Source organism: Canis aureus, chromosome 23, assembly GCF_053574225.1.
Source record: "Canis aureus isolate CA01 chromosome 23, VMU_Caureus_v.1.0, whole genome shotgun sequence".
Taxonomy (NCBI): Eukaryota; Metazoa; Chordata; class Mammalia; order Carnivora; family Canidae; genus Canis; species Canis aureus.
Window position 1 is genome coordinate 23,622,526 of NC_135633.1, and position 23,951 is coordinate 23,646,476.

The 23,951-nt window shown below is 36.9% G+C and overlaps 2 protein-coding genes across 2 annotated transcripts; both read right to left on the bottom strand.

Annotated features, from left to right (window-relative positions):
* Positions 1 to 12,031: 12,031 nt before the first annotated feature.
* Positions 12,032 to 12,979, bottom strand: LOC144295420 (olfactory receptor 52A1-like). The gene has a single exon (XM_077867814.1). It carries the CDS (start codon positions 12,977 to 12,979, stop codon positions 12,032 to 12,034), a length of 948 nt encoding a protein of 315 aa, XP_077723940.1.
* Positions 12,980 to 22,220: 9,241 nt separating this feature from the next.
* Positions 22,221 to 23,171, bottom strand: LOC144295421 (olfactory receptor 52A1-like). The gene has a single exon (XM_077867815.1). It carries the CDS (start codon positions 23,169 to 23,171, stop codon positions 22,221 to 22,223), a length of 951 nt encoding a protein of 316 aa, XP_077723941.1.
* Positions 23,172 to 23,951: the final 780 nt, after the last annotated feature.

The following is a 23,951-nucleotide window of genomic DNA, read 5'->3' on the forward strand; positions in this document are numbered from 1 at the left end:
GAGTGAATCCGAGGTGGACAGGAAATCTGTGATACAGAGCTGGAAATCTTGTTAGGTTGGAGGAAGAGATAATGTCAGGCAGATCAGGGGCTTCATGGAAATAGGAATAGCCAAGACAAGAGAAGGACTAGTCAGTGTGGGAATGTAACTGGGGCATGTTCTCTCCATCAGAATGTGGTTATCATTGTAAAACCTACATGAGCAGAACCTTCCCCAAATGTTTATGCAAGTAAATAAAATAGGAGAATATTTTATCATTAATTTTATTATTTAATTCCTTCAAATAAATTGTAAGCACATTTTTTCAAATGATATAAAGTGAAATCAGTCATAGTCTCAAGACCTATCAGCAAAAATAATTATCCAAATTTTTTATTGATTTCATCATTTTCCTTCCACAGTTATTTTTCAGATATTTCACCAACATGGAATCATATAATGGAAAATAATCCTAATGAGAATAAACATGTGTAAATATCTATGATCATGTCTATGAGTAATGAGCTCCTTTTTGGTCTGATGGGTTTAATAGAGAAGAGTCATCTTTAGGGAGGTAGTATGGATATGGTTACAGACTATGGAACTGATATACAGTGGATTAGGCGTGATAGGTAAGCATTTTACAAAGGAAAAAAAAAGACCTAGTAAAGATACTTTCTTCACTAGCTTTGCTTTTCCTTTCCACCTATCTGACCTCATATGCTTTCACATATTTACAAATTTACAAATCTGTATCTTAAACTCTGAATCATCTCTGTATTCCAGAATGTTTTAATTATTTTATTCATTTCTGTATTCCAGAATAATAGCCTTAGGAACCAGTCTACATATACACCTTAAATTCAAACCTTCCCAAACTAAACCCTTAGTCTCCTTGCCAGCTTGATTACCCTCTGCATTCCCTATTTTTTTTCTTTTGACTTGAATTAAGATAAGTTAAAAATCTTGAAATTACTTATTTTTATTTTCCTTCATCCATCCTATGACCCAAACTTTCCTGCACATTTCCACTCCCTTCTTTCTATCTCATACTTTTATCACTGTCAGTCTCTATACTGCAGATTCTAACTTTTCCATGCCCAGTATATCTCATATTCAAAGTTGTCATTAACACTGCAACATTATTGTCTTTCCCAAGCAAATATATCATTTTGTCCACCTAAATCTTCACACCCTATTCCTCAAGATAAAGTCTTCACTCTACAGCATGGCACAAAAGTTATTGCATGACTTGACTCCAGTCTGCCTGGCCAGGTGCTTTATGATCACTAAATCATAGAATAGGCAGCAATCCAATTAAACCTAGCTGCTTTACTTGCCAAAAAACCCTCCACATTCCTTGTTATGTTAGCTGATTCTTCATGCTATTTGGGAGCCATTTTCCTTTGATCTTTCTTACTCAAAATTCTTCCCACCTCAAGAGACCATTTCTTCAATTTGTTTTCCTTAATACCTGTCTTCAAATGATATAAACCAGTCATTTTCCGTATTGCCAGGCACTTTAGGTTTCTTTGACATTCATTTGTCTGTGATCTGTCCTGTACTTCATTTTTTTAAAGATTTTATTTATTTATTCATGAGAGACACACACAGAGAGAGGCAGAGACACAGGCAGAGGGAGAAGCAGGCTCCATGCAGGGAGCCCGATGCAAGACTAGATCCTGGGACCCCAGGATCACACCCTGAGCTGAAAGCAGGCACTTCACCACTGAGCCACCCAGTCATCCCTTCCCTGTGCTTCAGATGCCAGTCTGCACATCTTGCCATTATTCTTACACCAACATTCCTTTAAGGACATGCTGAGAAATTGAATTTTGCACTGCCCATAAGCAGGTTGTAATTCTCCTTGTCTTAGTTTTTCACAAATGGTATTAAAACATCAACTCATAAACCAATGGATGACTATACATGTAAATCAGACCCATCTTTCTATCTCTAATGTTCATAATCTAAATTATCCCTAAGTCTACCCAGAACAAACATCACATACGTGATATTTATTTTGCACAAACATATACAAATATATATATTCTTTCATATACATGCTTCCAATCATCTTACTTGCCTATAAACATCTCTTTCTGTCTGTCTCTCTCTGTAACGTGCTATCATATTCATATTTACATAATTCATATATCGTACCTAAAATACACAAGCATTCACAAGAACATGTATGTGCATGTATACATTATGTACATTTCATTACCTCTATAAATATGTAAAATCAGGGCAGCCCGGTGGCTCAGCGGTTTAGTGCCGCCTTCAGCCCAGGGCATGATCCTGGAGACCTGGGATCGAGTCCCACATCGGGCTCCCTGCATAGAGCCTGCTTCTCCCTCTGCCTGTGTCTCTGCCTCTCTTTCTCTGTGACTCATGAATAAATAAATAAAATATTTAAAAAAAATGTAAAATCACTATTACTCTCACACTATTACTCACCTCACAATTGCCTGCACCAGTTTTCAAAAACCTAAGTTTGCTCAAGCAAATTAATGACTCCTCTCAGAATGACTACCTCTCACTACCACATGCTCTTTATCAACTTTTGGGACTTATCTTATGCAGTACTTTCTCTGTGAGTTTTTCCTCACCTCTCTACTCTTTTCCTCCACTTTATATTGGGCTCATTTTCAGTGGCTGTCAATGTTACTCGATCCTTTCTCAATCATAACACATATCACTGAATATGATAATTGCCTCTTTAGTAATCTTTTTCTATACTGAAATGAATGTTTTTCTCTAAACTTGTTTCCATAGTATCTAGAATTTCCATGTTAGTTTAATAAATATCTATCTAATAAATTAAGTCTTATTTCAAAAACTGTCTTTGATGAAGCAACAAGATCATAAAATAATGCATAGATGTATGCATTCAGCCCATGACTAAAAATTAAATAAAGGAAGGGACGTTGAAAGGAGGAAAAGAAAGAAGGTAGAGAAAAGGGGCAGGAAGTGGATAATGATTAAGAATGGAAGGGTAGGAGAAAAGGAGGGAGGAAGGAAAAAAGCATTTCGTTTGCCTGGCCAGGATTCTTCTTCATTGAGGATCCTTTCATAGTCAAATCTCTTTGACTCTAGTTCTGAATATTATTTAGAGCATGTTCTTTCACCTCAGTGGATGGACATCCAATATGGCTTCACTGACAAGGCTGGTACCACCATGCTCTTCCTCCTGGGCTCTCCATAAAATTAGCCTGCTATTTTTACCTGGTGTTTCAGGGCTTCAGGAGGTAAAAAGCAGAAGTTGCAAGGCCAGGTATGTTCTATACCCAAGTCTTACACAACATCATTTTTGTAGTATTTTATTGCTTGAAACAGTCAAAGGATTTGACCAAGTCAAGGGGTTGGAAAGTAGACTTACTCCTCATGATTATATTGCAGAGGAACAGGGAGTTTAGAAAATACTATTATAGCCATCTTTGACAGGTCCAGTATGGTACAGTTTCCTCTCTAGTTACAATAGTTCACATTCCTTTCATTTGCAACATATACTTAACACCTCCTCCAAACTTCCAGGTCTCATCTTGTTTTGATATCTATCCAGAATTTCATCATGTAAATCATATCCAGTTATAGGTGAGGCTTCATAGACCTGGTTCCTTAGATATAGTTGAGTATGGTTCCTCCTTCTCTGAACACCTATTAAATAAAGAGATACGTCTTCTGCCTCCTACACTGCCAGTGTATAATGTTAATACAGTAATAGGATAACTGCAAAACCATTCCCATTCCAAAAGAGGAAGAAATATGGAGCATGGTAGTTGCTGGTCCATGGCACACTGAAATCTTTTTCTTTTTTCTTTCTTTCTTTTTTTTTGTAGATTATTTATTTATTTATTCATGAGAGACAAAGGGACAGAGAGAGGCAGAGACACAGGCAGAGGGAAAAGCAGTCTCCATGCAGGGACCCTGACATGGGACTTGATCCCAGGTCTACAGGATCACACTCTGGGTTGAAGGCAGCACTAAACTGCTGAGCCACCCGGCCTGCCAGACATACTGAAATCTAAGTACATGTTCCCAGCTTCTTGATTAAGGCATTTTCCTGCTCCATGTGGATAATTCCATTTCTTTGTGGTTCTTGGATTTACTTTCAGAAACCTAAGGTCTGTACTCTGCATAATCATTCATTTTCTAAAAGAAGTAGGCCAAGTTTTCATTTATCTTTCTAAGCCTATAGGTTGGGGACTCCAATGGTACTTTTCATTTTGAGCTGTCTTTGTTCTTTTCAGTCTAACCAGGCAGTTCTTCTAATAAAGGATTTTAAAACTGCACACTGTTATTTAGAAGCTAGCTCTTACTTTAGGAGTATATAATGTATAGAGAAAACATGAATGAGAAAAAATTTTGTGTTCAAGATCATAAATATCCAAAGCTTTTATGGTTTTTATAAGTACTATTTGAAAGTTAGACCCTTATTTAACTCCTTTTTCTCTATATATATTTTACTACAGGTGGCACTTTCAACATTAGCTGAAAGCTCCTTCATGAAACCCATAAATTCATTATGTATATTTTTTTAATTTTCTACCTTAACAAAAGTGACAGTTTTGTCAGTTTTTCCACCATCACAAAGCAAAAACCCTCTCTTCTCTGGTACACAGTAACAACTCTGTCATTCTATTTAAAGCTGTTACTAGAGACGCCTGGGTGGCTCAGTGGTTGAGCATCTGCCTTTGGCTCAGGGCATGATCTCAGGGTCCTGGGATCTAATTCTACACTGGGGTCTCCACAGGGAGCCTGCTGCTCCCTCTGCCTATGCCTCTGCCTCTCTCTCTGTATCTCTCATGAATAAATAAACAAAATCTAAAAATAAATAAATACATAATAAATAAATAAAGCCTTCATTAACAGTATTACGAGTACCTTCAAGCTTCTGTCCATGCACTCAGAGCCAGTGCTTCACGTTTTGGGTTTTTATTACTGCAGAATCCAACTTTTAATGCCATTTTTTTCTTATATTTTAGCTAGTGTTTTATAATATAATACTCTAACACTCAGTGGCTTTAAATAATATTTTATGATTTTTTCTCAAATTTCTGTTGATTGCCTGGACTCAGCTGTGTAGTTTTCACTTGGTACCCTCAAGCAATTGCAGATAGGAATCTAGGACTAGATATTCAAGCCTTCTTCTTCACTCAGATGTTATGCACCTCAGTCTACCTCCACACTGAATCCTATTCCATCAGATTAGAACTCAGGGGGTTCTTACACATCATAAAAATAGGAAAAGTTGTGATATCAGTTAAGGACTCTGCCAAGACCTGACACAGTTTGACTTCTATTGTGCTCATGGCTGTTGAAGGGTCTCAAACATATTCAAAGGTTTTAGGAAGAGTCCATTCTTGACTGACGAATGGCAAAATCATATAGTAGAAAAATGTGTGAAATAGAAGATACAGTTATTAGCCATTCTTGGAAAATAGAATTTACTATACTCAACTTTCTTTCATTTCCATCATAAATGTTTCTTCAGTTTCTACTTCCTCTCAAAAGTTCTATATTATGTTCCCAAACATTTCTATCATTTCTCATTCATAACTATTTTCCAGTGCTTCCCATGTTAACTTTCATACACCTAGTTAGTCTATCCTCAATTTTGTGAATTAGTTTTATTCTCTAGATATTCCATGGTAGCCAAAACACTTTGGCTTATGTATACAGAAATTTATAGGGATTCATGAAAGCCAGCACACAGCAACACACATCTCTTTCTGAGATAGCATGCCTTACTCTGCACTACAGCAGTCTTCTTCCCATAACTCAAGAGGTTAGCTTCTCTCCCTGCTCCACTGTGAAAAGATTTACAATCAACTTTAGGTTCTATTCCAGAAAAAAAAGTTGGATTGAATATAGATACAGAATGTAAAGTCATATAGAAGAAAGAAGTACTCAGATATTCTCACTAATTAAATATCCCAACAACCATTCATTCCCAGTGCAAATAATCATCATTCCTTGTAGCTCTGACTCAACTCATCCAGTGGCTCTTAGAGCTTAGAGCTACTGTGATTTTCTTCCAATTCCATCTACCACATGAACAATGTCCATTCTTATAGAGGATTATTCACTTGCTATTTGAAAATCTCCGTTGATAGATTTTTTTCCCTCACACAATGGCACTATGTGGCACAATTTACATTATTTACATAATTCACACTCTGGTTGTGTGTTTCCATGGTGTTTGTAGCAATGGAGACCTAAAATTTACCTCTTTTTATCATCCACTCCTGAAATAGATAAATTCTGGTGGCCACAAAAGAAATATAAACTTTGTCCAGCAGATTCTTTTATTAATTGAATAGACAGTTGCCAGAGCCTTCAAATTCTGCTTTCATAATGTTAAGAATTCTAAGTTGTTTAGTAACATTAATCACTTTCAATTCCAGTTTATTTAGTTTGTTTAGCTTGCACGTTACACAAAGTTTTCCACCTCAAAGGGAAGAAATAACGTTTGTACTTTTTAGTACCATTAAGGGACAAGACTAAGTTATGCCATTTAGCTGTCTTATCATGATTGCAAGATTTGTATTATTTTTTTCATCAGATGAGGAAATTAAAGCATACAGCTTAAAACAACATGTCCAAGGTCATATCTAATAAGCTCTGAATGTATCTCAAACATGCAATATTTCAAAGCCTTTTATCTGGGCTATCCCTACAACCTTCTTACCTGCATTATCATTTAGCTATGATTTCCCTTGTACAAAGTACAACTAGCATGTAAAGCACCTTTATCTGACTGATGTCATCAACCTAGAATAATATTGTATTAATCCTCAAACATCTGGGACAAATAAAGTTTGATTCTCAAGCAGTTTGAAATCAACTAGAGAGAAAAAAGACATGTTTTTACCAAAATATGTATAATATGATGCAACTTTTGTTATTTTTAAATGAAAACATGGTGGGGGGGGCGGGGTGCCTGAGTGGCTCAGTCAGTTAAGTGTCTGGCTCTTGATTTCACATCAAGTCATGATTTCAGGTGGGATTGAACCATGTTGGGCTCTGCACTTAGTGGGGAGTCTGCATGGGATTCTCTATCTGCTTCTCCCTCTGTGCCTCCCTCTCATTCTTTCTGTATCTCTCTAAAATAAATAAATAAATCTAAAAAACAATAAGAGAATAAAAATGAAAACATGGACTGTCGGTGGGAATGTAAATTGATATAGCCACCATAGAAAACAGTATGGAGATTCCTCAAAAAATTAAAGAGAACTACCATATAATCCAGTAATCATACTTCAGGATATATAACCAAAGGCAATGAAAACAGAATATCAAAGAGATATCTCTACTCCTATGTACCTCTTTGAATCTATATTTTTATATCCATTGGGTAAAAACCTAGTAGTACAATTGCTGGATCATAAGGTCTATTTTTTAACTTCTTGAGGAACCTCCAATCTGTTTTCTAGAGTTGTTACACCAGTTTACATTCTAACCAACAGTGCAAGAGGGTTCCCCTCTCTCTGGATCCTTGCCAACATCTGTTCCTTATGTTGTTAATTGTAGCCATTCTGACAGGTGTGAGGTGGTTTTGATTAGTATTTCCCTAATGATGAGTGATATTGAGCATCTTTTCACATGTCTCTTAGCCATTTGTATGTTTTCTTTGAAAATGTTTCCATTCATGTCTTCTGCCCATTTCTTAACTGAGTTATTTGTTTTTTGGGTGTTGAGTTTGGCAAGTTCTTTATAGATTTTGGATACTAACCCTCTATCAGATATGTTCTTTGCAAATGTCTTCTTCTATTTCATGGGTTGCCTTTTAGTTTTGTTGATTGTTTCCTTAAAATGTTTTTAAATAATAAAAAATAAACAAATTTGCATTACTTTAAGTATTCTTTAAAAATAGTATTCTTATTTTAATTAAGAACAAGAAGCTATATATCAAGACTAGAAAAGGAATATAATTTTTTTAAGATTTTATTTATTCATGAGAAACACATAGAGAGGCAGAGACAGGCAGAGGGAGAAACAGGCTCAGTGGGGAGCCTGATGTAGGAATCGATCCCAGGACCCTGGGATCACTACCTGAGCGAAGGCAGACGCTCGACCACTGAGCCACTCAGGTGCCTCCAGATTTTAATATAGCAAGATTTTCTTTAAAACATTAAAATTTTTCAATGAAAGCAACAAAAAATACACAGTGTTTCCCTATTCCCTCTAATTTTTTTTAAAGATTTTATTTATTTATTCATGGGAGACACAGAGAAAGAGAGAGGCAGAGACACAGGCAGAGGGAGAAGCAGGCTCCATGCAGGGAGCCCGATGGGGGGACTCGATCCCAGGTGTCCAGGATCACACCCTGGGCCGAAGGCAGGCGCCAAACTGCTGAGCCACCTGGGCTGCCCTCCCTCTAATTTTTCTTTTTTCACACAGCTATTGTAGAAATTACTCTATTGTATTTTATTTTATTATTTTTTTAAGAGTTTATTTATTCAGGAGAGACACAGAGACACAGGCAGAGGGAGAAGCAGGCTCCATGCAGGAGCCCAACGCAGGACTCGATCCTGGGTCTCCAGGATCATGCCATGGGTCAGAGGCAGGCGCCAAACCTCTGAGCTACACAGGGGTCCCTATTGCATTTTATATTGCATTTTTAATGCCTGCCTCATTAGTATTGTTAACAATTTTAATAATGATAATAACTATCTTTTAAGCACCTTATCATTATGTGCTATACTTAAAACACATCTTAAATTGCTATGTTCATACAATAGTCCTTTTAGGCAATTGTTATTGTCCCAATTATAAAGATGAGGAAAACGATGCTCACTTTAAATATTTTAGCTTTCTTTTTGAAACACACAGTTAATAGTTGAGTCAGAAGTTAAGCCTAGATCTGTCCTATCACAATATACATGTTTTTAATCTTTTTATCATACTATTTTCCTTAAGAGAATTTCTTGTTGGCAGAGACTGCATGAACATTATTTTAGTCTTTCAGAGCTTTTCATACTATGTGCACAATATAGATACTGAGTTAAAGCAAAGTGAATGAACCAATAATTGGAGAAATGATAAATAGCTCTTATACCCATTTTGGGTGTTGATCAGAGAGGGGGAGGAGGATTGAAAGTTTCCTTCAGTCTTATATTGCATACTTTTGTTTGAAGACAGCTACTTTACCTTATTTGGCAATCTTACTCTTTTGGTCTATCTTTTGTATATTTTTTCTTTTAAAAGGCTGTAGATGGAATTCTAGTCCCATAAAAGGTATACAAGAATCACAAAATTACTATAGGATAAGAATTTAATGCAATATATATCAGTATTTATGGTGAAGACAAGCATTATAAAAAAAAATAAAAATAAAAATCATCCAGTGAGCACTATGTTGTCTGCCTAGGAAACTAAGGATGCCCCCTCCCTCCTAGTAGAAAAGGCTATATTAACCAAACTCAATTTCTCACTGAATCAGATAATGGGGAAATTCTCCATGTATTGGAAAGCTGCTGTTTCCAGTTGCTCTTCTAAACAGTTGATACTTCAATTAGAATCCTTGTCATGAATATGAGACTGCCTGGTACTTGATGCCAATGTATTAATTCTCCCACAAGTCTATTTCATAGGGATTCTTTCTCTGGACTATAGTCCATGCAGCATCCATCAGTGTTCCATTCCCTGCCTACCTCTCTGACATCATGAGGGGACTTAGAACTTAGAATGTCTTCTGTGCTTTATTTATTTTTTTGCATGCTTATCCAAGAAAACTTTTTTTGGCTACATTTAAAAAGACTACACACATACTCTAACCTGTCCCATAAATCGCCTATAAATAGTCTCTGTTCATCCAGTTGATTCCCATGATTCTGTCTGAGACCTGGGAGCATGCTCTGTCCATGAGTGCTACATGTGAGAAATGTCAGAAGGTGATATTTCAGGAGTTACCATCTAATAAGAGATGGAGATTGCTAGATAAATACACTGTTTCTAGCCCCTCAATGGGACAGTTTTGAGGTGTGATCCTTACCTTTTTCTAAGTACCTCCAACAGGAAAGAGCTCTGTAGTCCATAGCAGTAATTGTTTAGCCATGCACACATTATTGGCTTTCTTCCCTTCACTATGTTTCTTGCTCAGTCCCTTACAAAATTTTTTCTTGAATCAATTCCCAAATATACCACATACACTAATATTATTGCTTTGGTTTGCTTTTGGGGGAACCCCTGATAGGACCTCTTATATCATATTCACCTGTTTAAAAATTGAGATGATCATAGGGTAAACTTTAATCTTCTCTTCGTACTGTAAGTAATATTATAAGTCATTAGCTGGAACATCAAGAGGAGGGGGTTAAAACACTGTGGTAAATAGAGAAACGGACTGAATTAAGATTATTGGTGTCCACGTGGTAATAATGATGGTCCATATGCTCTCAAGACAAAAAGACATTGAACAAAAAGGTATGATATGAAGAGGGAACTAAAGGAGATTTGGCTAAACATTTTTAAAAAAAATTTTATTGGAGTTCAATTTGCCAACATATAGCATAACACCCAGTGCTCATCCCACCAAGTGCCCCCCTCAGTGCCCATCACCCAGTCACCCCAACCCCCCACCCACTTCCCCTTACACTACCCCTTGTTCATTTCCCACAGTTAGGTGTCTCTCATGTTTTGTCACCCTCACTGATATTTTCACTCATTTTCTCTCCTTTCCCTTTATTCCCTTTCACTAAATTTTTTATTCCCCAAATGAATGAGACCATTAAAATATTTGTCCTTTTCTGATCAACTTATTTCACTCAGCATAATACCCTCCAGGTCCCTCCACGTAGAAGCAAATAGTGGGTATTTGTCATTTCTAATGGCTGAGTAATATTCCATTGTATATATATACCACATCTTCTCTCAGTGTCCATCGAAAGGTGAATAGATTTGGCTAAACTTAAAGCCTATGGATTTTCTATGCTAGCTTGTCAGACCTTTTGAAAGGTAAGGATAAGAATGGGATGCAAGAAGCTGTTTTATGTCCTCATTAGAGAACTTGCTCAAATTGATGGGTTATGCTTCAACACTTTCCAAAGTATCTCCTAATGACCTTTTTGGGGAAAAAAAAGTTCATAATGAGTTGCCACACTATACAGAAAATGAACTCCTTCCAAGGCCATCACTAGCAATGCTAGCTTATCAGTGGTAACTCTGAGAGTGGAGTTATTTATTTACCCAATAAAAGGACTACATTTATGCAAATAAATAAAACCATGTATCAGATATTGATATGTTGATATAGTATTCCCTACTTTAGAATGATTTGTATATTTTGATCACTGATGAAGGCACAGATGAGCCTGCTTTTTCCTGAATCCATTGCTTAAGGAGATTAGATTCACACACATCTGCATATACTTCTCTACACCTACATGAGTTCTAATGGTAGTGTTTTAAAAACTTGAAATCTTGGTTAATAACATTTCATCATTTTAAGTAAAATGCATTATTCAAACCTCACATTTTCCATAACTTCTTATACAAGGTCTTCCCTGATTTTTTTTTCTAAAATCTAAATTAGTTGCTTTTCACATGTGAAAATAAATCTTTTTCTATTTTATTACCATGGCTTAAATAACATTAAATTATATTTACTCAGTATTTTTATATCATCACTATATTGTGAGCTTTTTTTTGTGAGCTTTCTGACATCATGGAATATGTCTTTGTCACTGTTACACATCAAAAGATAAACTACCTCTTCGTATTACAGAAAGATATAAGAGATCTGTAAACAAGGAAGGATTAAAAAAAACAAGAAAGAATGATGAAAGGAAGGAAGACAATAAGAAAATATAAAGAGAGAAATGGGAGAGATGATAGGAATTTATGAGATATGTTTATACTTTTCATTCAAGTTTTTCTCACATTTTGAGTTCTTTGGAGAATATAAATTCTTAAAAAAAAAGAATATAAATTCTTTAGAAGAGATCCTTATTAGGTAAAAGTTTCACCAGCATAGACATAGTACAAGGAGTTTGCATCTTAAATGGGTAAATACACATTTTTCCTGTGTCATAGAACTTTTGGATCACTACTCGTTGTCAGACCTCAGAATACAAATCTGAGCAACCCGCATGCGGATCTCCTTGGTCTTCACACCATAGATAATGGGGTTAAGGGCAGGCGGCACAAGCAGATAGATAGTAGACAAGAGAATATGAACATAGGGTGATACATGTCCAAAACGGTGGCTGAAGAAGGAAAAAAAGGCAAGGATATAAAACTCCAGGAAGACAGCAATATGGGCAGTACAAGTATTGAATGCTTTGAGTCTTGCCTCTTTCTGGGGAAGACGAAAAACAGCCTGAAAAATCAAAATGTAGGAGATGAAGACAAAGATCATATCAAAACCTAGAATTGCAAAGGCTACAAAGAGCCCATATGATTTGTTAATATGGACATCTTCTGCAACCAGCTTGACCACAGCCATGTGTTCACAGTAGGAATGAACAATAACCACAGAATGGAAAAGTTGCAAGCGTTTAAGTAGAATGGGTAAAATTCCAACTAGCACCGTTGCCCGGATGGCCACCATCAGTACCATTTGAACTAGAAAGAGAGGTGTAAGAATGGATGTGTGTCTCAAGGGATCACAGATGGCAACATAGCGGTCAAAGGCCATGGCCAACAGGATACCAGATTCCATGCCCTGCAAGGCATGGATGAAGAAGAGCTGGGTGAGGCAAGCATCAAAAGCCATGGAGTAAGAGCCAAACCAGAAGATGGCCAACATCTTGGGAGCAATGGCTACACAGAGGCCTAGGTCAGTGGCTGCCAAAACTGCCAGGAAGATGTACATGGGTTGGTGAAGACGACGTTCTGTAGGGATGATGATTAACAAGAAGATGTTCCCCAGCAGAGCCACCAGGCACACTCCAAGGAAAGGAAATCCAATCCAAAACTGCACATGCTCTAGTCCAGGGATCCCAATCAGGGTCACTGTCTTTGGGTTCAAATACGACATGTTTATAGATCCCATCAGGTCAATAAATCCTTTCCTCACCACTGATTCTGATATCAATTCAGAGAAAAATTATAGATGAAAGGGAACAAGGAAATTTTTATCACTTCTTCTATAACATGTAAAACATGGATGAAAATGTGGTCACATGACTTTGAATCTTTGGTAATCAACTTAAGTCAGTATTAAATAGGATATTTCCTATTTTGAATATCTTTTCCCAGAGCCAATGTGAGTAATTGTGCATGAGAAAATTGTAGAAATGGAATTTATGATTCTAAAAGCATTGATCTTGCTACATTCTGAAGTGTCCTCAGATGGTGCTACAGATGACAGCATCAACGTTTTTGTCTATATCCATCTCCAAATTCCAGGAACATTTCAGATTAGGAGAAATCCTTTGGGGCACTTGAAGTCATATAATCCATTCTCAATCCTGTAGCCCTGTCCATTTTGTTAAAGCTCAGAATCTCCAGAAAGTGGCAGCCCTTCCCAGTCTTCTCATTTTCTCTGGTTTAGGGAGTAAAATACCTCCCTACAAATCTTAGAAAGTTATTCTCAGATGGGGGAGTGAAAGGATTTGTTCTCTCGGCAAATGTTGATTGAGTTGATTATGTACAGACCCATTATCCAGTTCTTGGAACTGAAGTGGAGTAGCTGTTCTTTTATCAGTAGAGGCAGAGTGCTCGCTTTGGTAGCACATATATATATATATATATCAGTAGAGGCAGAGCATATTTGACTTCCTGGGATAATTCTGGATAGTTAGCTTTCAAAGTGGATATGTAAGCAGGATGAGATAGATGGTGATGTAAGTATTCACAGATCTTAGAGGAGACAGAAAGTTGAGAAGACTGAAAGGAAGTCAATTTAATAAAGAAGTACCATAAATTAGAATAGGATGGTAACATACAAATACAGATGTATTGGAAAACCAGTGTAGCTTAAATGTTTCAATGTTTTAATGTTTTAAATGTTTTGATGACATTAATGTGTTTCAGATGCAAAAAGTCAATGAGCCACTATACTGTCCATAATGGAGCTTGACCTAAACCTAGGTGCTTTCATTCATTATACTGGTGTCAGTTGACCAATAAAATAATTTTCTACTTTTGATTACAGTATCCCACCTCACTCTCACCCCAAACTTCTGAAATTTTATAATTTAGCTGCTCTCTCTCTTTATAAATTTATTCAGTAAACTCTGAGATAACTTTATGTACCTTTTTTTTTTTAACTTTTTCATTAACCATTCGAGTTTAAAGTCATCACAAAGTTTCATTTTGTTTTCCTTATGATTTTGTCATAGCCAAATTGTCAAATAGGGAATATCACTCTGACTAGGATTTTATGTATTTTTCTTTGAAGGGAAGCTGGACGGATTACTGCTGTAAAATTATAGAAAAAACTAGGTTGGTTCATAGTCAGTAGGAATATGTATATGGATATAAGTAGGAAGTCCCTAATGCAGTAAAATCTAGAATACTAGTTGATTGAGAGTAGAAGATAGTTATATGATCTGTAGCTACATATATCAATGGACTATGACCAAGGGAATAAAGAGCTGTATATTAAAATAATTAGAAATTTTATGAAAAGAAATTCCCTATAATGCCTAAATAAATAAGATTAGGTGAGCAAGTGGATTCCCTAGAAATGATTGCTGATAAACATGAATATATCTTATTAAGGTGGCATGGGAAGATAAAGGCAGACTCTAAAGGAACTGTAAAAGATAATATATCCTAGATATATTTATAAGTGTCTGACAATGTAAGGATAAATGTATATATACATTTGTATATCATATATATTTTATATAAATATATGGATGTCCAAATATATAATATATATATAGTAAAAATAAAATTTGAGGCATTTGGGTGGCTCAGTGGTTGAGTGTCTGCCTTTGGTTCAGGTCATGATCCCAGGGTCCCGGGATGGAATCCCACCTCAGGCTCCCTGCAAGGAGCCTGCTTCTCCCTCTGCCTATGTCTCTGCCTCTCTCTCTGTGTGTCTCATGAATATATAAATAAAACCTTTAAATAAAATAAAGTAAAATTTATACAGTACAATATATATTATATATAGTGCTTTATATATATTACTATATATAGGTAAATTTTTGCGTATAATGATGCTTTGGCATTTTACAAAACCCTTCTAGCCGGGGGATACCCACCCCTCTCAGGGTGGGCCAGTTAATTCTGAAAGATAACAAAGGGCCCAGTCAAGAGCATGCCTCTGATAGACAAACTAAGCAGTCCTCACCTCTTTTCTCTGGCCCTTTTATACCTGAAAGCAACATTCCTATGCCTTAATCATCATGGGGCTAAATAGCAGGAAACTAGACGTATACTTCTACCTGAAGATCCACCAGAATTTTTCAAAGTAGCCAATTCTAAACTGTTCATACCTCCCTGACTTCCTTTCCTATGGAGATCCCAATAAAGGCCACAGCATAAGCACCTAAAGGCTCTGCCCCACCCTCCCCACCTTCTGCTCTCCTCTGCCTCCTGATCACCCTGGTGATTTTCTGTGTGGCCATGTAAGGTATCTGTGTCTCCTGTCTGTAGGACCTATTGATATGATTACCTCTGTTTTCCTTAGCTCTCCTCTGTTTCTTTTTGTCACTGCTTCAGACTGATAACCTCACAAAAAGATTTTTTAAAAAACTATGTAAAATCATCGGATAGGAATTTAGAAATATGACATATCATCTATTGCTGGCTCAAGGACTAACCTTACATGGAATCTCACCCCAGTTCCTTAAGTTTACTCTACTATAAATGGGAGTAATAATAGCAGTTAACTCATTGAATTATTGGGAGGACTGTGTTACTTTATATGTGAAAAACTCAACACCAAGTATGGAAGAAAGTAGTCACTCAATGTTTGGTAGTTAGTGCCTTTCAGAACCTGTAGAGAACTTCTTTAAAGTCAGACACATCACTGTCTTCTTGAAAAAGACAAAACAAAATGTAAAACAAAAATAGAGAAATGCGAAAATTTCCTGAAGAAAGAATTGATTAAAAATTCATGAGATGTTGAATTTTCTGGAGTGGAATGACCTTCCCCAATTGGATCCACAAGACTGGACATTTATGGAAGCAGATGAGATGACCACTGTTACAAAAGAAAAATAACTTTGCAATCAGGTGCAGACTTTGGTGGAGCCATACATCTCACTGATTTAAATTGATTTGCCCACTTCACTGAGGAATAATCATGGTCTGCTTTAAAGTCTTATTAGGTCATTGAAAAACACATGAGTAGGAAAGCCAGTCTCTAATAGCTTCTAAGACCAGAGACGTATATCTTATGCAAGATATGCATATGCGTATGTTTTTCTATAATAATCAGATCAGAAAATGTTCATTCCTGGTCACTGAGTGAAATAGGAGTGACAAAGGAAAGATACCTTATATGGAGGCAGGGTAAAGTATAAGAGAGAAGAGACAAAAATATAAGATTTTGATGCCCCAAATAAAGAGAAAACTATATTTCAGGGAATGGGATATGAGCTGTAATTACAGTGGCAATAAGCCCAAATAGCAAAACTAGTAAAGGCAATAAATAGGATGGTCCTATCTTTGATCTTCTCTCCCACATCTTATAGGTTCTCCGGCTCCAACTGCACACACACACACACACACACACACCCCATTCCAAAACACAGAACTGTCGTCTTTTTGACAAACCAAGCAATGTTAGGACTACTTTGTAGACAGCATTTGAGTAGGAGCCTGAAAACCTTATTTTCCTTGCCCTGCATCAAATTAACTGGGATGTCAGTTCATAATTTCACTCACATGTGATTAAAAAGATGCTATTATCCTTGCATCTCTTCCACCTCTAAATGACTGGATCTAGTCCATCCCTCATATTATTGATAAATATACTTGGGTCAGAAAAAATAAAGTGACGTGCCAAAGGGAAAGCATGTTACTGAGAGATGCAAGATGTAATTCACTATCCTTTCCTTATGTCTTAAAATGTGTTGCAATTAGAAACACAGAGCCATACCCAGGTCCCAATGCATGGAGGAGTAACTCACTCTGAGAAACAGATAGCTGGGATCCCTGGGTGGCGCAGCGGTTTAGCGCCTGCCTTTGGCCCAGGGCGCGATCCTGGAGACGCGGGATCGAATCCCACGTCGGGTTCCCAGTGCATGGAGCCTGCTTCTCCCTCTGCCTGTGTCTCTGCCTCTCTCTCTCTCACTGTGTGCCTATTATAAATAAATAAAAAAAATTAAAAAAAAAGAAACAGATAGCTGATAGAATGTGAGATCAATGGATGGAACAGTTTTTGTTTTTCCTGCCAGACTTCGGATTTGAAACGGTGGTGCTAATAGCTAAGTGTCTTTTATCATATGTCTTTAGCTGTTGCTTTTCTCGGCCTTTGAATCTGAGGGATCCCAAGGCAATTTTCAGACATGGCCCTGGAGAGCTCATCACATGTCTGAAACTCAGCTCTGTTTTGGAGAAGAAACTATCCCTTGCCTGAGGCACAAAGCCAGAAAGCACTGTTGCTGCACACAAAGTTATTTTCAAGGAATGAAAACAGGAAATCTCAAATTACAGGTCACTTTCAGATCATGGTAAATCTGAGATCATTAGGAATGTGAGGGAAAAAAAACATCTAAGAAATGGAGGCACTTGGGTGGCTCAGTTGATTGCCTTTGGCAGAGGTCCTGAACTTGGCGTCCTGGGGTCCAGCCCTATGTGGGGCTTTGCATTCAGTGGAGAGTCTGCTTCCCTCTCAGCCCCTACCCCGTATTCTCTCAAATAAATAAGTAAAATATTTTTTAAAAATCTAAGAAATGGAAAATTTGTAAATTGAAGACAAAAGACAGCAATTTAGTTCACTTTCTGGCCTATGGCTAGACTTGTGGCTTAAAGGAACAGAAAAGATGTTTATCTTTATAAATACAATGTTACTACAGCTGAAAACAGTTTCCTCTTCTTTACTCTGTCAGCCTTAGACATAAAATAGCCAGTTATCTTACTAGCAAAATAAATTTATTCAGGAATAGCAGAGGACCTTTGATTCAGGACAAGCAAACTATGGTAAACCATTGACAAGTTTGAAGAGACAAAGGGAAGGTTAGCTATTATTAATTTTTTAGGAGAAAATTGGGGAGGGTTGTTTTGAACAAAAGTTGTTGGAGAAGAACAAGAGTTCGAGGTTGTGATGGTTTCTCATTGGCTGAGAATGGAGTGTGTTGTTGCCACGTCAGGGAGAGATCTTCCTTCTTTCTCTTAAAAGTGGGAAATAAAATTCCTATGTGAAGTGTCCTCCCTTATTAAGATTTGTCTTCCTTCCATGCTGCATGTTTGATAATGTGGTGTTTATTATACCTAAGGTCATGTAACACTATATTGTGTAAATGAAATTTGCCAAGAGAGTAGAATTTCAATGTCCTCAACAACAACAACAACAAGAAAGTGTATATCTGAGATGATAGATGTGTATTAATTTGATGGGCAAAATCCTTTCACAACATATACATATATCAAATCATCATGTTGTACATCACATTGTACTTACAATTTCATTTGCAAATTATACCTCAACCAATCTGGGAAAATGTAAAAAAAGAAAATTGTTCTAGAAGATGTTCGACTGGGTATGAGCCAACTCCCTAACTATAACCACCAGGTTGATGTCTCAGTTGTTGGGTATATGATCAGACTTCTGGGATTGTGTAAGTAATCTATGGCAGTATATCTCAGAAAAAAATATACTCAATATTTACTAGAAGTAAAATAGATGGGTAAAATATTTTCATATATTTTATGTCCTTATTTTCCCCCTACCAGACCTGTGGCCAATCAGTTTCCACAAATTTGACTTTTAAGTTTATTGCATTTGTTTTCCTTCTTACTCACCTTTTAAATTCTGTTCTGCAAATATCATCTTTATTTTGTCCCCATGATATCTTCTTCTTCCTTAATTTTCATTTTCTCTTTATGAATTACTTCATGGTCAGTTCCCCATCAACTGCATCTTCTTCTGTATCTTCAAGTAATTCTTCTCTATTTGTTCCTTCCTTAAGCAGGCAAGTCTATCCAACTCTTATAGAAGAAAATAACCTCTTTGGAAACTAAAAGGTCTCCAGAGAATAAAAGTTTTCATTTCCCAATTGCTCTTGTTTTCATCACAGCATTATATTGTCTCCTTTCTAGTAAATATTCTACCTTACTTTGTTAAAGGCATCCATGTTTATATTAGCAACCTGAGCAAGTACCTCCTTGTCTCCACAGAAGTTAACATGCTCATATTTTTTTACATGGATAACACCTAAATTTGAAATTATTTATTATGTTTATTTTATGCCCACATTGTCAAATGCTTCACTTTTTAATTCTCTCACCATTCCTTCATTTGTGAATTAATTTTCAAAATATATGTTAGGTTCTCCTAGTGCTGAGGGTTAAAACTCTAGGAACAACTCTTCTGAATCTCTCTCTTTTTGAATCATATGTGGGTGTACACACATGTGTAAATAAGAATATACACAGGGATTAGAGCACATGTAAGTTGCAATAGTGTGTTCCAGTATAGGGTAAGTAAGGGCCTCATGGATATTGGCTATGGTGTTGCAGTCAAGGAAAAGAAAATCCAAAGACACTGAAGTTGAACATACTAAGTGTAGGTAACTGGAAAGGAGTAAGCAAGAATAAGCTTATAAAAGACAATTTCTTTTTTTTCTTTTTCTTTTTCTTTTTTTTTTTAGATTTTATTTATTTACTCATGAGAGATACAGAAAGAAAGGCAGAGACACAGGCAGAGAGAGAAGCAGGCTCCATGCAGGGAGCCTAATGGAGGACTTGATCCCAGGCACTCTGGATCACAACCTGAGTCAAAGGTAAATGCTCAACCACTGAGCCACCCAACTGTTCCCGAGAGATAATTTCTGAAAGATCGTAGTGGTACAGAGAATATATGCCCTTGTAGCAATTGTAACACTTAGGTTCAAGAGAGAGGGAGGGACGGAGGAACGGAGGGAAGGAGGGAGGGAGAGAAATTTAGGTTGGTTTTCTAGTAGAGGAGTATTAATGTTCTGAACTGTATTTAAGTAAGATGTCTGGCTATTCCTTTGGTAATTAGCCTAAATGGAAAATGGTTGAGACAGGGAACAATGTATAATCTGTATCAATTAACACAGACTACATAATGTTGTAATAATATAAATTCCCTAAACCTCAGGAACTCATAATAACAAAAGTATATTCTTGCTTATGTGTCAGTTTTGCCACTTTAACCTGAGGTTTCAGCTAAAAGTGGAGCCCCTTTGTGAACCACTGCTATTGTTCTGTCACTGAGAAAAAGACACTATGAAAGTAAATAATGAATTTTAAATCATTAGTTCACAAGTGACACAAGTCTATTTACATCTCCTTGACAAAAGAAAGTCACATGATGTGATTAATATGGAATAATAATGCTCACAATAGTCCTCACAGGGAGAGGACAAATATGGATGACATTATTTGGAAAGTTTAGTAAACATTAGGAAATGATAATACAACGTTCTACATTGTGACTGCAAATGTCCAGAGAAAACGAATGGTTTGTAGTAGGTAGTATATGAGGTGGCAAGAAGAACTTGCTCTGGATATTTTAATAAGAGATTTAACCAGAAGGAAAAATTCCTATCAATATGTGCAGAAAAAGAGGTTTAAAAGTTCTGTACACAACCTTCATTAAAAAAAATAAATATCCAGTAATTAGCAAGGTAGGAGTATCATTCACATCAACCCACAAGTTTAATTTTCATAGTGGATAGCCAATTAGAAATATAGCTGGCCTATAGCCCTTGGCATCTCAGCTCTTAAAAATACTTTCATGTTTGACTTTAGGAGAGCTTAGTATTTACACTGGTCTGTGCTTTCTTACCCTACTTCTGTCAACAATATCAGAGTCAGGTGAACTTCTGTTTGCTCATCTTGTCCTATGGTATTGTTTTCTTCTTTAGCAGATGTCAAAGAGAATATATATTTGTCAGCTCTATAGGTGAGGACTGTTGTGGGAACTAACACTGAAGATGAATGGCCGACTGGTCCTATTTGCATATTGTGTTCCCAGTACATGTACCAACAACTTTATTTATTATTTGCCATGCAAGTTGTGCTGGTTAATGAATGATTGCCTCTCAGCTCCAAGTTCACTTTTTGCCTTCTCTCTGAATATACACCTTGGCCCTCTGAGTACTTTTACTCTCTGAGATGGTTGCAATGCTGAACTTTGTCAATGGAGGGCACTGGTAAGGCACTGCAAGAGGAGAGGGTTTTGCTTCCTGGTTCCTAGTGGCTGGTCAGTCCCTAGACTCCGTGCATTTTGTATGCCATCTCTAGTCTACAGTGGGCTTCTGCAACTCTTGCAAATTTTCTAGGGCCCAAAGCTGTAGTAAATGAAGCAAGCAGCATCCAGTGGCTAGCGGTCCTTCAGAAACCCATGAACAGCTTTTTCTGGCATCTTGGAAGGTGGATCTCTGGCAAGTTCCACTGGAGCAGTATCACAGCCACTTTCCTGTCTTTCAGTAATCCAAGGCTGTTCCTTTTCTAATGAGGCCTGGTTTGCAGACCTGAGTTTTATAGTTTTTTTCTGTATTGCTTAGGTCTATGATTCATCTTAAGTTAATTTTGCTCTGGAATATAGGTAGTCATTAAAGTTCATTTTCTCATACAATTATTTAGTTGTTACAGCTTTCCATTTCAGGAAGACTTTCTAATTCCCATTGCATTGCTTACATATCATCTTCAAAAATCAATTGACCATATATGTATGACTTTATCTCAGTGTTTGATGGGTAACATAGAAACATAATGAATATTAGTCTTATTCTTAATTGAACAAATGAAAACACAGAATATCAAAATGTATGGAATACAAAAAAAAAAGCAATGGTTAAAATAAATCCATACTTGAAAATACATTTATTCCAAAAGGGAAAAGCTTGAAACCAATAATCAAAGCTTCCTTAATGAAGGAGTAAAAAGAACTGCAAATGAAACACAAAAGAAAGTAAAGGAAGGAAATGATAAAGATTGGATTAGAAGTCAAATGCATTACAGTTAAAGAACAAGTGTCATCACTGTTAATTTGGATGACTTTTATGTCAACCTAGCTGTGGTTTTGAAAATAAAAGCCTTTAAGATAGAGCATGTGAATTCCCAACGATTAATACACAGAGTCCAAACTCCATCTCTACGAAACGAAAGTATTGTCTACATGACCACAAACATTTGATAGATCACTGGTGGGATATATGACTCAGAAGAAAAATCTGTGCCACACGCTTACGAATTACCTTGTTTTTTACACCATAGACAATAGGGTTGAGTGCAGGTGGCACAAGGAGGTAGATAGTAGACAGAAGAATGTGGGTAGGGGGAGCAACATGTCCAAAACGGTGGCTGAAGAAGGAGAAGAAGGCAAGAATATAAAACTCAAGAAAAACAAAAATATGAGCTGTACATGTGTTAAATGCTTTGAGCCGTGCCTCCTTTTGGCGTAGATGAAAAACTGCCTGGAAAATAAGGATATAGGAAATGAGGATAAAAATCATGTCAAATCCCAGTATGGTAAAACCCACAAAAAGACCACATGCTTTATTGACTTGGGCATCTTCTGCAGCTAGCTTGACTACAGCCATGTGCTCACAGTAAGAGTGAGCAATCACAATGGAATGAAAAACATGCAATCTTTTGATTAGAATGGGTAACAGACCAACCAGCACTGTAGCTCGAATTGCCACTATTACTATCATGCGACACAGAATGGAAGATGTGAGGATGGATGTGTGTCTCAGTGGATCACAGATGGCAACATAGCGGTCAAAAGCCATGGCCAACAGAATGCCAGACTCCATGCACTGCAAGGCATGAATGAAGAACAACTGGGCTAGGCAGGTGTCAAAGGCCATGGAGCAAGATCTGAACCAGAAGATGGCCAACATCTTGGGAGCAATGGCTGCACAGAGTCCTATGTCGGTGGCTGCCAGCACTGCCAGGAAGATGTACATGGGCTGATGCAGGCTGTGTTCTGTAGGAATGATGATTAGTAAAACGATATTTCCCAAAAGAGCCACTAGGCACACAGCAAGGAAAGGAAACCCAATCCAAAACTGCACATGTTCTAGTCCAGGAATTCCAATCAAGATTACTGTTTCGGGGTTCAAATATGATGTATTGATAGATGCCATGGAGGTTGGTATTGTCTTCTTGCTGCAGGTTCTGACACCTTCAGAAGAAAATTTGAATGAGAAGTGGAAAGGCTTCATCCTTTACTATCATTCTACTATACTGAGCATTGGACGGGTAAGTTCAGGTCTTAGGACAGCAGATGGCCAGAATGTTATGATGAAGTTCAAAAGTACACGTTTGAATGGCAGAAGCAAACAATCCTGTAGACCATAACCAGAGCTAAAAAATGGGAAAATTTTGGAATCCCTGCCTTAACTCTTGTGGAAATGAAAACCATGAAACTGAGAAGACTGATTTTATATTTCTTAAGTTCTAGCCCCGTTTGCCTGAAAAGCCATCATTAGGTGTTCCTTCTTTACCTAGAGGCAAACTCAAATTCATTGCAGTTGGAAATTCTTCTGGTGTTGATGCCCAGAAGAAATCCTATTTATGTCACCGTGTGTGCATTAGTTTATAATCCTATGAGAGCCTTCAGTTTTAACCACATTACTCCTGGTGTAAGGGAGGGCATTATTTATCTCAGAGTTGTTGGCATTGGTTCTCAAAGAGGTTTGTTAGAAGAGTTTGTCTTCCTTATATTTTTTTTTTATCAAATATTTATTTTTATTTATCAAAATATTGAACAAACTACTGATTTTCAGGGCACAAAAAGTGGACCTTAGAGGAAATTTGAAGAGGGTGTTTGTCTTACAGATATGGCCAGATGAAATTCATTCTCTAAATTATTAGTGCTCACTTATTTAGGTAGATTTGTGGATTAGGAAGTATGAAATAGGAGA